We start from the raw sequence: 13,545 nt of genomic DNA, 5'->3' as shown, positions 1-13,545 counted from the left end.
GCATGGTACGATGCCAGAGAGTCCGCCCTCCAAAGCAGCCATGTTCTCCAGGGGAGCTGATCTCTGTCAGCTGGAGATCAGTGGTAAAAGGGGGAGATCCCCAGGCCCCACCTGGTGGCTGGCAGCCCCAAAGGGAAGCCAGCCTCATCATAGATAAAGAACAATGTCCCAAATATGAAAAGTCTCTTATGATAGTCTTGTTGATTTAACACATCTGACTGTAAGTGTATCCTGCAGAGCTTAATACATCTTCCACGATATGATTCTACGGCTCAAGAATCTATCGCTGTAAAAGATGTTTCCGGCCATGCTTCCAGCCTATTTGTGACTGTCTCGGTTACACATCACATCTTTCTACAGGCCGTTGTATTGCTTTCACTGCTAGTATTAGATAAAGAACAATGTCCCAAATATGAAAAGTCTCTTATGATAGTCTTGTTGATTTAACACATCTGACTGTAAGTGTATCCTGCAGAGCTTAATACATCTTCCACAATATGATTCTACGGCTGGCCAGTTTTCCGTGCCATTGCAATGATTCTTCCTCACTAATCTATCGCTGTAAAAGATGTTTCTCGCCATGCTGAATACTTCACTGTTCCTATAGAGAACTCTCCAAGTCGCTAAACACAATGTTCCTTTAAATTACAATCACAGTACAGACGATATGAAGAATTGCTAAACAAAAACTGCTCCTAGGCTACTCTTCAAACCGAGCATGCAACAAGTTACATCATAAAGGCTTACTCATGAGCGTCTCTATATAAAACTCTCATGTTGCTAAACGCAACATAATAAATCTGATGCATTACTTCAAGCACCAAGGCTCCCCGGAACGCAGAACTGATTAGTGTCTTATTAGGTACTCTTCTCCCCTCCTTATCTTGGAATCTGCATTCTTAACAGTCCAGAGAAAATCTTCAATTAAAATAAGCTCCGTTGTTCTATCGGTTGGGACCCACAGTGCTCTGCTGAGGGCGAAGCCTACAGAAAGCCAGGCTCAGCTTCAGGGGTGGATGAATTTGTTTGTTAAGCACCCAGAAGACCCATTTCTTCCAAGGACGATAAGCAGCAAGATCTGCACCCCTAGATAGCAGTTACATGAGACAAGAGGGTGGGAACAACCAAAACAGATCTGCGCCTTCTATTGCGCCCTTCTTTTCCCTGCTCTGCCAGATTCTTTCTTTGCACAGGAAAAACAACCACAAACCAGATGAAGATAAAGAAACACGCTGTCGCCACATGACCAGAATGTTTGGAATCAGGAAACAGGCTGGGACAGAATGAAGGAGATGAAGAGACCCTGAAGCCTTCGAACCCATGGGAGGGAGGAGAAGCAGGGAGCTGGCTGCACAAACCACAGGACTTTCAAGCTGAGTGCTAGACAGGTCGGAACACACCGCCTGGCCTGGCCCACAGCATCACAATAAACCTTCAGCTCAGAGACGCAACACTGCATCTCAGCCATAAAGGCAAGGGTAGCCTGGAACTCCCTGTTCATCCAGGCCCGTCAACGAGTGCCTAGATCACCACCCAACATTGGTTTGCATCCCAGCCAACCAATGGACATTACTGTAGAGGAAGGCCAAAGGACCTTCTAGTTCTGGGGACGGAGGCTTGCGAATGGGGCAGAAAGCAAGAGCCCACTTAGGGGCCATGTTATAATTTAAAAAAAATAATAACAATAATAGTCACCCCGCAATTTCCCTCAAGTCAAGATGACAACACTGCCATGGCACACAGGTTGTCTTGTGATAGTACGCTGTCTGTCGACTGGCCTGTCCCCTCCTGCTGATGACAAGGCTGCGGACTGCAATCACGGACAAGTGGCCCATTCCCTCAGGAGCCCCTGCACCCTCTTTCCTCGGGGAGGCTCCAAGCTTGAGAGGGGAACCCGCTCGCATACCGCCCGCCATGTCACCAAGCCCACAATGCATTCCAGCGGTGGCACTTGATCTTAGCAGGGCAGTTATACAATGGTGTGGTAGCAAACAAAGAAGACTCAGCAAGGTATGATGACGTTTGCTACAGGAACTATGCCACCTCCCAAGACACAAAAATCCTTCTCATTCTCATCATAAACAGTAACATTAATTAGGAGCTCAACAACTGTGGATATGGGAATCCCCTAACAGATTTAGGGACACACATTAAAGACCAGAAAATACAGCTGTAAGCTTCATTAAGTAGGTGTAGCCACGGCTACATTTCCTGGGGGGAACAAAAACATACGTACCACCGATGTCCAGGTCCACTTTGTAATGAATACTGTGAGTATGAATTGCTCCCAGTGTCAGATCTTCAACTCTGTTCCCAAAATCTGCAGCATTGCCAAAGAAGAAAGAAGTCTGGATGTACCCAGTGGCATACACCCTGACGCCAACAGCTCCATTTTGATGAAACACAAAATCCCAGACGTAGTCATAGTTACCCATTACAGAGATGGACCTGAAGACTAGAACTGAATCAGCTAATGCTCCATAAAATTCAGAGATTACGTGGTCCTCATAATGGCGTCGTGCTGGAATCTCAGCATTTTGTTCAAAGATGCAGAGAGAGTTTTTGTGGGTGATAGGTTGTGCGGAATCAAGTAGATAGTGCCCATCCAAATAGGTCGCTACGTAAGGACAATCAACGCCCCGGGTAAGGGTGACAGCACTCTTCCCAAAGCCCAAACCTAGGTCCATTAACCTGGTAACCATTGTTGCTGGACTGTTGGACCCGTAGATGGCAGATGCATCTTGTACACTTAACTCATAGACTATCCTCTCACCCTGAAACCTAACGTCGAAGATACGTGGGCCTCTGTTGGCTTCCATTCCAAAGGCAAAACTCCAAGACATGAAGGTGACCTGGTTGTCCCTGATGCAGTACCGTGGACCACGGGGTTCATATTGCAAAGGGCCTAGCAACTTGTGTGGGACCCTTGGTTTCAGTGATGAGTACCCCCCATTATGAGGAGTTTTCTTTACTTTGGACACTCTAACTCTCCCCTTGTTGAATTCTCTTTCAAGCTCTTCCATGTCCCTAAAGTACTGTCCATTATAGAACACATTCACCACTTCCCACTCAGAAACATTCAAGCTGCTGACATCCACTTGCACCTCCAATCCAACCGGATGCAAATAAAACCCAGCAACATTCTGGAAAAGACGCATCCAGACTTTCCTGTCTCCTGATTTAAATCCTGGAGGCAGAGCAGGGAGCCCCAGAAGGTTAGTTCCATTATAATCAACAAAGAAAACATTGACTTTATCTAAGTCAACGCTAAAAAAAAATCTTCGGTAATACGGCAGCTTCCCTCCGTACTTCTGCACTGTGATGTCTTGGTGATATGTTGGCTCTGGAAGAGGACCCACCACGTACTCAGTGATGTTTGGGTCCTCTTGATTTCCAAAAAAGACCACAGCCAGAGCTTGTCGTGTGGGTTTTCTCCCTTGGTGATCCAGGAATTCCAGCACCTCTGCCTTGGGGGGAAGATGAAGAACAATGGAATAAAGGCAGTTGTCTGATGGCTTGGCTAGGGGGGGCTCCTCTAGAGGCACTCCGAGGTTGTTCCATAAGTACCTCTTCACTTGGACCATCTCTTCTGGACTTAGGTCAGCAAAGACCAAGCTGTGCCCATCTTGGCCTCCGTCCTTCAAGCACAAATCCTGGTGCTGGCTCTCACAAAAGGGGGGCTTCTCGCGTCCTGTTCGGAATATCCAGCCTAAGATTAAAGCCACTGCTATGCATGTAGCTAGGAGCGCACAGACCAATTTCATGTTCATTTTCAGCACAGCAGTTTTCCTGGGGTTTGTAAAGCAGTTAGGAGAATGCAGACTGAAGCAGCATTTAGAGTGTGAGCAAGAAGATACAGACTGTATTAGGGGAGGAGACTTCATGTGTGAATGAGGTTCAATTTTCTTGCTTTAGCAGGTTCCTCCCCACTCAGCATTTCTCAAAAGCTTTATACAAAGAAAGCAACACGGGCCTTCCTACCAACTCATTAGACTAGTTCAAGAGCGTCTTGTAATTAATCATGTTACACAAACAGATAACATCAAAAGTACCCACATAGCAGAGGTGGAGCCAGGTATAGGGAAACACGGACTTCTCCGCATTCTCAGTTTCCTTGCCCCTGTGCTCCTGTTGCTTTGGGGTGTTGTCCCCCCCACAGTTCTGCGTGTATTCTCCCTCTAGTGGTCGTAATCCATATTACATCGGTTTAAATCCAGCAGGAGACCCAGCTGAGCTCTGAGCAGGAGCAGGAGAGAGAGCTACCAGAGGGTTGAGTGGCTTTCTTCTAACTTGCTTTCAGCTGAGGGGATTCAGCTGAGGACATTGTGTGGGAAAACTGTGTTTAGCAGTGTGTGGAAGCGCTTAGGGTTGTTGCACAGTCCTGGCTGATTGAGAGAGGGAGAGGAAGGGGCACTGTTTGACTGGGATTGACTGTAATTCAGTATTTAAGAAAGTACCATGCCAGAGGCACGAGCCAAAGGGACACTTAGACTAGGGGCTCGGTAAGAAGCCCAAGAAGAGCCAGAAAGCCAAGGCCATAGGCTCTTTGTCTTTCCCATAAAGTAATTTGACTTCGACAAGGAGAAACCACATAAATACCAAGGGTTTTAAAAGGGGGATTATATTTACTTATTTTAAAAGAATTATGAAGCCAGAATGTCAGCAGGGGGTTGGGGTCTATCCAGTGTTTTGCACGGAGTGTCACATGTATGACTATCTGCCCACTGGACAGAAGTCTTGGGTGTGTGCTCGGTGCAAGGAGCTCCTGGTTCTCAGGGAACGTGTGTGCTCCCTTGAGGCCAAGGTGGCTGACCTGGAGAAGCAGAGACAGTCAGCTAGGCGCACAGAAAAGACTCTCGGGGACTTGTTAGCTACGTCCCACTCTGGATCTGGCAGCCCCGCTGCTGTCAGGGAGCATGAGGGTCTAGGGGAAACAGGGCACCATGCTGAGGATAAGGGGAATGTGCCCTCAGAAGGGACCTCTTCCCCAGCTGGTGAGCGGCTCTCCTTTTGCACCAAGGAACCATCCCTGAGCAGGGTGGGAGGGGGGCTCTTGGTAGTGGGTGATTCGATCCTTAGGCAGGTAGACAGCTGGGTGGCGAACCCGCGTACTGACCGTATGGTGACTTGCCTGCCTGGTGCAAAGGTAGCGGACATTACGCGTGTTTTAGATAGGCTGGTAGATAGTGCTGGGGAGGAGCCAGTGGTCGTGGTGCATGTCGGCACCAACGATGTGGGGAAATGCAGTCGTGAGGTCCTGGAGGAGAAATTTAGGATGCTGGGCAGGAAACTTAGGTCCAGGACCTCCAAGGTAGCCTTCTCAGAAGTGCTACCTGTTCCACGCGCAGGGCCGGAGAGACAGGCACAGATCAGGAGTCTCAATGCGTGGATGAGACGATGGTGTAGGGGGGAAGGGTTCAGGTTTGTTAGGCACTGGGATACTTTTTGGAACAAGAGGGAGCTGTACAGGCGAGACGGTCTCCACTTGTCCCGAGAAGGAACCAGGCTGCTGGCACTTAAAATCAAAAAGGTGGCAGAGCAGCTTTTAAACTGAATATTGGGGGAAAGCCGACAGGAGATGAAAAGTCTCTGGTTCGGGTTGGCTCATCTCAGAGAGATGAGGGGGTACCTGTTGCTTTTCTACAGGGAGGTGGATTGAAATTGTCCACAGAGGCCATGGCTGGTGACATGGACTGCCGGACAACGACTCGAGATAGCAAGAGGAAGGATGCAGGCTTAACTTGTAAGGGAAATTACAGCTGTTTCTATACAAATGCTAGAAGTGTCCGAGGTAAAATCGGGGAGTTGGAGTGCTTGGTGTCGGAGGGAAAAATAGACATTGTGGGTATTTCTGAAACTTGGTGGGATGAGGAATAACAATGGAGGCCCAGGTGGCGGCCACTGCTAAGTCAGCCTTTTATCATCTGCGGCTGGCTCGGCAGTTGGTTCCCTATCTTGACCGTGAGGACCTGGCCACAGTGATCCATGCGACGGTAACCTCGAAGCTGGACTACTGTAACGCTTTCTACTTGGGGCTGCCTTTGTCGCAGATCTGGAAGCTGCAGCTAGTGCAGAATGCTGCAGCTAGGCTGTTGATGGGTCTTTCCAGTCGAGACCACATCCGGCCGGTGCTGCAAGCGCTGCACTGGCTGCCAATAGCATACCGGATTCGCTTCAAAGTGCTGGTGCTCACCTTTAAAGCCCTGAATGGCCAGGGTCCGGCCTACCTAAGGGACCGTCTCTTCCCGTATGTTCCCTCAAGAGCACTGAGATCGGGGAATCTCCATCACCTTGAAGTTCCAGGCCCCCGAGCTGTGAGGTTGGCCCAGACCAGAGCTAGGGCGTTTTCGGTGGCGGCTCCTACCTGGTGGAATGAGCTCCCGGAGGAGATCCAGGCCCTGCGGGACTTTGTACAGTTCCGCAGGGCCTGTAAGACGGAGCTCTTCCACCAGGCCTTTGGGTAGGAGCCGCTGCCGCCGCTATACCACCACCGCAATGTTACCATCCATCTACTGTACCCTGGGGTGGAGGGTAGATGTCGCCCGAAAAACTACGTGAGACGACTGTTCCTGGCGCTTCCGCTATTAAGAACGCTAACTGCAAATGGGGGCTGCTGTGTATTGTGTATAATGAAGATAGATCTGTGTATAATGTATGTAGATTTGAGGCACAAAATTTTATCTGTATATATTACTGTTTTATTGTTATAAACTTTTAAAACTGTTGTTAGCCGCCCTGAGCTTCTGGGTAGGGCGGGATAGAAATCCCAGAAATAAATCAATAAATAAAACAGATCAGCCAATATCATAATGCCCCTATATAAATCAATGGTGCGATCTCATTTGGAATACTGTGTGCAGTTCTGGTCACCACACCTTAAAAAGGATATTATAGCTTTGGAAAAAGTGCAGAAAAGGGCAACTCGAATGATAAAAGGGTTGGAACACTTTCCCTATGAGGAAAGGTTAAATCGCTTAGGGCTCTTTAGCTTGGAGAAACGACGACTGAGGGGTGACATGATCGAGGTTTATAAGATTATGCATGGGAAAGAGCAGGTAGAGAAAGAGGTACTTTTCTCCCTTTCCCACAAGACAAGAACTCCTTGTGGGCACTCCATGAAATTGCTGAGCGGTCGGGTTAGAACGGATAAAAGGAAGTACTTCTTCACCCAAAGAGTGATTAACACTTGGAATTCACTGCCACAGGAAGTGGTGGCGGCTACAAGCATGGACGGCTTCAAAAGGGAATTAGATAAGCATATGGAGCAGAGGTCCATCAGTGGCTATTAGCCACAAGGTATAGATAGGGGCTCTGGGGCAAGTGATGCTTTGTCTTCTTGGTGCTTTGGGGGGGGCAACAGTGGGAGGGCTTCTAATGTCCTGGCCCCACTGGTGGACCTCCTGATGGCCCCTGGTATTTCTGGCCACTGTGTGACACAGAGTGTTGGACTAGATGGGCCTTTGGCCTGATCCAACACTGGCATCTCTTATGTTCTTATTAAAACATGCAGTTTAAGTCCGCTGAGAGATACTCTGGATAGAAACTGATCTAGATACCTGAAGAAGTGAGCAGTGACTCATGAATTGTCCTCCCCTGTGTCAGCTATACTGCTGCTATGGCGACTGGTGGGGGGGGGGTTGATTTGGGTCTTCTAGGTTTGGCATTTGAGGTTTCCTTTCCCAGCTCTCTTTTTTATCGCCTCCCTGACCTTGGTGTCTGCTATGCTGTTTCTTTGGGAATATGAACCCATTAGTTTAGGCACACTAAGGCTATTTCCCTGATTGGCTTTGCTCCATCAGGAGACCCCGCTTTGAACCTGATATAATTGCCCCCTTCCCGCCTTTACCTTCATTTCTGACACTAAACAGATGACTTGCCTTTACTGAATCAATAAACTTGAACCATTTTGAAGGAATGTTGTTGATTACTGATTGTTGCAAGGCTGTGACAGAGTGTCAGAACGACCATAGTTCCTGACCCCGTACCCCACCATGGCCGATGAGGAAGATGGGGGTGCTCCTATGGCTACTACTATGGCTGAAGAGATCCCTGTCATGACGGCGACCCCGATCACCACAGGGGCATGTGATGGTGGTGATGACACTGGCAAGGAGAAGCCGTGGTGGGACCCTTACTCTTGGGCCCATTTCTCTACAGAGACCCAGGTGTCGTGGATGATGACTCTGCGGTTCAGAAGTACCAGCCAGTACGAGTACCTCCCTCCCATGGAGCAAGAGCGGGAGACGGTATGAGGAAAGGGCTGAGGAGCAGCTGGAGAGTGTGAAACTCCAGATGCAAGCCCAGTATGAAGAGCTACGGTGGGAGATGCATGACATGGTGCTGGACCTGCCTCACCTCATCGTCACTACCGTGCAGCAGACGTTGCACTTACAGCAACTGCCAGCTCCAGCGATACCCCCAGGCCAGCAGCAACAGCCCAGACAGCAGGTGCCAGCACCACCGGGGGTTCCTACAGCACCTGCCAGCTCCAGCGATACCCCCAGGCCAGCAGCAACAGCCCGGACAGCAGGTGCCAGCACAACCAGGGGTTCCCACAGTGCCTGCTGGCCCAGCCAGCCCACCAGGGCCGCAACTTGTCGCTCCAGGGCTGGAGCAACCGAGAGAGTTGCTAGATACCACGTTCAATTTTGCCTTCTTTATGCTGCAGGTGAGTCAGTTCCTTCGGGCTTGGGGCCACCTTTACCCATCAGACGAGCACTGGGTGGATTATATTGGGTCCCAGTTGAGAGAGCCTCCGACTGGCATGTCAGGCTGCACAACAAGAAGAAGAAGAAGAAGAGAAGAGAAGAAGAGATTGGATTTATACCCCGCCCTTCAATACCCAAAGGTGTCTCAGAGCGGCTTACAAACTCCTTTCCCTTCCCCTCCCCACAACAGACACCCCGTGAGGTGGGTGGGGCTGAGAGAACTGACACAAACTTGCCTTCTTTATGCTGCAGGTGAGTCAGTTCCTTCGGGATTGGGGCCACCTTTACCCATCAGACGAGCACTAGGTGGATTATATTGGGTCCCAGTTGAGAGAGCCGCCAACTGGTATGTCAGGCTGCACAACTAATGAGGTCCTGAGCTTCGAGATGTGCAAGCGTTCATGTGAGCCCTGCAACGGCAGTACGAGGACCTAATGGAAGCGGAGGAGGGCCACACAAATTTACGGGCATTGAAGCAGGGGAACCAGTCAGTGCGTGAATACTCAGAGGAGTTCAAGATGTATGCCGCGCTCTGGTACGGTGTGGCAAGTGGGCAATTCTCGAGACGCCCGCCCTGTTTTTGTTCTTTGGGGGGCCCTCGAGCGATCGGGCAGGCTTCGCCCGACCTCCTGGAGGGAGGGCGGGTGGCAGGGGGCTTTTCGTGGCTGCCGCAGCACCTGACAAGTGCGGGGTGTCGCCGTTTATGCCCCGAAGCAGGAGCGAATGATGGGGAAAGAACATGGCCGCCATGTTCTTTCTCTAGCTGCAACCAGCCATTTTTTTAAAGACAAACCTGTTATAACATAACGAGGGGTAAAAAAGAGAAGAAGCAGAGAAGAAACGAAAGGAAAAAAGTTAGAGATATACCCCCATTTGAAATTGCAACTTAGAGAAGAAAGCGGCCGTGAAAAGGGAAGCAGCGATTCCTGGCAGAAAAACGAGACGGGGGTAAGAAAGCTACTTTATTTATTGGAGCTCCCGGTTGTTAAAGATATTGAGTCAATCTTATATGCACTTGAAAATTGAGAATTATCAAAGAAGAAGGAGCGAAAACCAGTTTAAAAGAGGCTTAAGGATGGAGGCGGAAGAGACAGATGCATGGAAAAACACTGAAATTGGCACGCTCACATGGGAGCAATTTAGAAAGATTTTAGTTGAGGAAGTGCAACAGGTGGTCAGGACTGCATGTTCAAATCTTCTTGAAAAAAACACAGAATGTGTCTGTGGACATTGAAAGGAAAAAAGTAACACCTCAGATTCAGCTGAACCAGGAGAATGAGCGAGAATGTTAGAAAGGAAAAATGGACCAAGATATACTCCCCATAGTTGGGAAGGAGAAAGAGGGGGGCAGTAACCAGATGAGTAATCAGGAGGAAGTAGTAAGTAAAGCGCTTGAAAGGGGAAAGATAAAAGAAAGTGTCCAAAACCTCTCTGTGGGGGGAAAAAAGGATTAAATGGACAAAGAGGAGAACAGGGTGCCAAAGGAAAAAATTTGGTAAGGACAATAAAAGCCTGAAGATAAGATTTGCTACAGAAAATGTCCCAAAAACTTTTTTTCAAAAAGAACTAAACAGATAAAAAGGAAAAGATGGTGCCAGAAAGGAAATTTCTGAAGACAAAAGAAGCTTGAAGACAGATACACTGGAATATAGCTGTGGAAAATTGGAAATAGGGTCCCACTTGTACAAAAACTGAGTGGTTTTCAAACACCTCACTCGTTCTTTCCCAACAACCATCCCTTTCCTCCGCAGGACTCTGCATATTTTGAATTTGTTTTTCATTTTTGTTTGTATCTTGATTTGCTCTTTGATAATTTTCGACCACGTTATTACAAGCATCTTTAACAGCTTGAGTAATTTCTTTTATCAGAAAATTTCTATATTGTTCCATAGTAAGTGTTTCAATTTTTGTTTCTGGATCTAACCCTTCATCACCTTCACTCAGCTCCATTTTGCCACTCCCGTTTTTCACCATTTATTGCCTTGATTATAATTCAGCTGTTTGCCAGATATTGCTTCCAACAAACAACAGTGACAAAAATGTCTCTTACCCCCACCATTTCACTTCAGATCTCATTTCCAGTTGCTTCCAGGCCGTTTTCTTATACTTAAGGATATTTGCTGGGGGCATTAAAATACAAATTTGCCAACAGCGTTCCGTGCGCCTCGGTGTTTAGTCATGCCGGCCACATGACCACGGAAACGTCTTCGGACAGCGCTGGCTCGTCGGCTTTGAAACGGAGATGAGCACCGCAACCCTAGAGTCGGACTCGACTGGCTTTCGAGCAAGGGAAACCTTTACCTTTAACTAAAGGAATAATTTGCAAATACTGTTTGTCTTTTTGGATTTGTTATTGCTACTGGATGTTATAGATATATAGATAACACACACAAAGAGTAGTAGACAAGGTAGGCAAAACCAGTCCCTAGCAAGGCCTGCAGATTGAAAGGACCCTTCTAACTAAGTTTGCCAACCTCCAGGTGAGGCCTGGAGATCCCCTGGAAATACAGTTGATCTACAGACTACAGAGATCAGTTCCTCTGGGGGGAAATGGGTGCTTTGGAGGCTGGAATTCTATCCCACTCCCCAACCCCAACCCTCCCCAACCCCCACCCTCCCGAGGTTCCACCCCTCCAAATCTCCAGGAAATTCCCAACCTGGAGTTGGCAACTCTATTTCTAAGCCATTTTGCTGCTGCAACATGATATCAAGGATACGTACTATGTCTCCTTCTCATGCATTTTTATCTCTCCAATCCTCCCAGGAGCTCAGGGCAACGTACGTGGTCTTCCCCTCTCTTTACAGCCGCCCTGTGAGGTAGGCCAGGCTGAGGGAGAATGACTCTGCCAAGATCCCTGAGTAAGCCCCATGGCAAGGGAGTCCCACTCCTACACAAACACTGGCCCTCATTTACCCAGTACCGTTAACAGGCCTGGGTAAAAGCTTCCAGTCTAAAAATGGCCAGGTTAATGGTCACTAGGCTTGCCAAGTCCCCCCGGGGGGGCGGGGAAAACCCTGCCCCAGAGGCCCGTTCCCTGCCGCCGCCGGATCGGGCTCCGGGGGAAACTCCACTCCGACGTGCATGTCACCAGGAAGTGATGTGACGACGGCGGGCACGGTGGGGGCGGGGCCACAGTCATCCGAGGGGAAACTCTATGTTTTTCCCTCGGATGGTCATGACCCAGCCCCCAGCGTGCCTGGCCTCGTCACGTCACTTCCTGGTGACGTGGATGCGGCGCGTGCTCTGGGATCACCATGGGAGTCCCCCGCTTAATGGTAAGGGGGTACTTGGTAACCCTAATGGTCACAGCCTCGTGGATGCCCCAGTCAGAAACTGAACTGCGGCTTAAACACAACTTTTCTGGGAAGGAAAACAGAGGCACAGAACGTGACAGAGTTGACAATAAAATATATCGAGGAATCCCAAACTCGGAGAGAGGGGACCAGGGCTGTCATTCCCCCGATGGGGGCAGGGGTTTGCCCACTTTCGGGGGCCCAGATCCACCGGCCCTGATCCAGCCAGCAGGGGGAACCCCGCCCCCAAAGTGCCCTGTTTGCACCAATGCGCCCGGCACAATGATGTCGGCCAGAGGTGACATTATCGCACAGGGCATGTTGCGCGGGGGGGGCGCTCTATCACTCAAGGGAAAACTATGTTTCCTTGAATGATAGCGCATCCCCCACAAGGTGCCCTGTGCAATGGCGTCCCTGCGCGATGACCTGGACCTCCCCCCCTGCCGGCAGCCAGGTATGACCTGGCAACCCTAGAGGGGACAAGTGCATCTGTTTAATCAAATGGCTCTAACTCAGACATCCCAGGGAGGTCTGTGTGCTCGGCAAGGCCTCTCTTCTTTACAGGCGCCAAGAAGGTGCTCCTCACAGAACACTCTAGAACAAACTGGCCAAGACAAGAAGATGGCTGCTCTTTTTGTTAAAATGGTACACAGAGGAAGAAACGGTAAAAGGGCAAATGATAAAACAGGCTATAAATATGAATAAAGAAATAACTACGACATCTTGGGAATGTTTGTGGGAAAAGTCAATGAAAATTTCAACTTGTAATAATCTGAAGGAAAATTGTTATAAAATGATGTATAGATGGTATATGACGCCTAAGAAAATAGCAAATATGAATGAGAATATGTCTAATAAGTGCTGGAAATGTAAGAAAAAAGAAGGCTCTTTTTACCATATGTGGTGGACTTGTGATAAAGCTGTGGCTTTTTGGACGGAGGTCCATAATGAAATGCAGAAAATCTTGAAATGTACCTTTAAAAAGGAACCAGAAGTATTACTTCTAGGGCTCAAGATGGAAGAAGTAAATGTAACAAAAAGAACATTGTTATGGTATTTGATCACAACTGCCAGAATGACTTATGCACAATTTTGGCAGCAAGACAGAGTGCCAGAGAAATGGGACTGGATAAAGAAAATGCTTTTTATGGCAGAAATGGACAAACTGACAAGGAAACTTAATAATAAAGAAGATGAAGAATTTTTTGCAGAATGGATAGATTTTAAAGAATATGTGGGAAATAATTGGGATGTTAAAAATAACTTACTTTGCTTTGATAGTTATTAAGAACAGAATATGAAAAAGAAATTGACTGAATAGATGGTATTAATGTTACCTAAAAAGTTAATAATCAATATGAATATGTAGAAATTGATGAATTGGAAAAAAAATAAGAAGTCTTATTGTAAACAAAGAATTGAGCAGAAAAAGAGGCAAGGAGGGGGTGGGAGCATTGCAGGAGGCCAGGCGAAGGGGGGGGGGAGTTATGAGAAAAGGATATATGTGGAAAGAAATGTTGTAATATAGAACATGTTGTTATAT

General features: G+C 48.2%; 1 protein-coding gene across 1 annotated transcript; it reads right to left on the bottom strand.

Moving 5' to 3' along the window:
- Positions 1-2,236: 2,236 nt before the first annotated feature.
- On the bottom strand, positions 2,237-3,770 carry LOC107118705 (membrane primary amine oxidase-like; the record flags this gene model as incomplete). Its single annotated transcript, XM_015421062.1, has 1 exon — positions 2,237-3,770. A coding segment is annotated over exon 1 (1,534 nt), but the record flags the coding sequence as incomplete, so codon positions are not given.
- Positions 3,771-13,545: the final 9,775 nt, after the last annotated feature.

This window comes from Gekko japonicus, unplaced genomic scaffold, assembly GCF_001447785.1.
Source record: "Gekko japonicus isolate JY-2015 unplaced genomic scaffold, Gekko_japonicus_V1.1 scaffold6392, whole genome shotgun sequence".
Taxonomy (NCBI): domain Eukaryota; kingdom Metazoa; phylum Chordata; class Lepidosauria; order Squamata; family Gekkonidae; genus Gekko; species Gekko japonicus.
This window is presented reverse-complemented; position numbering and strand designations above follow the sequence as displayed.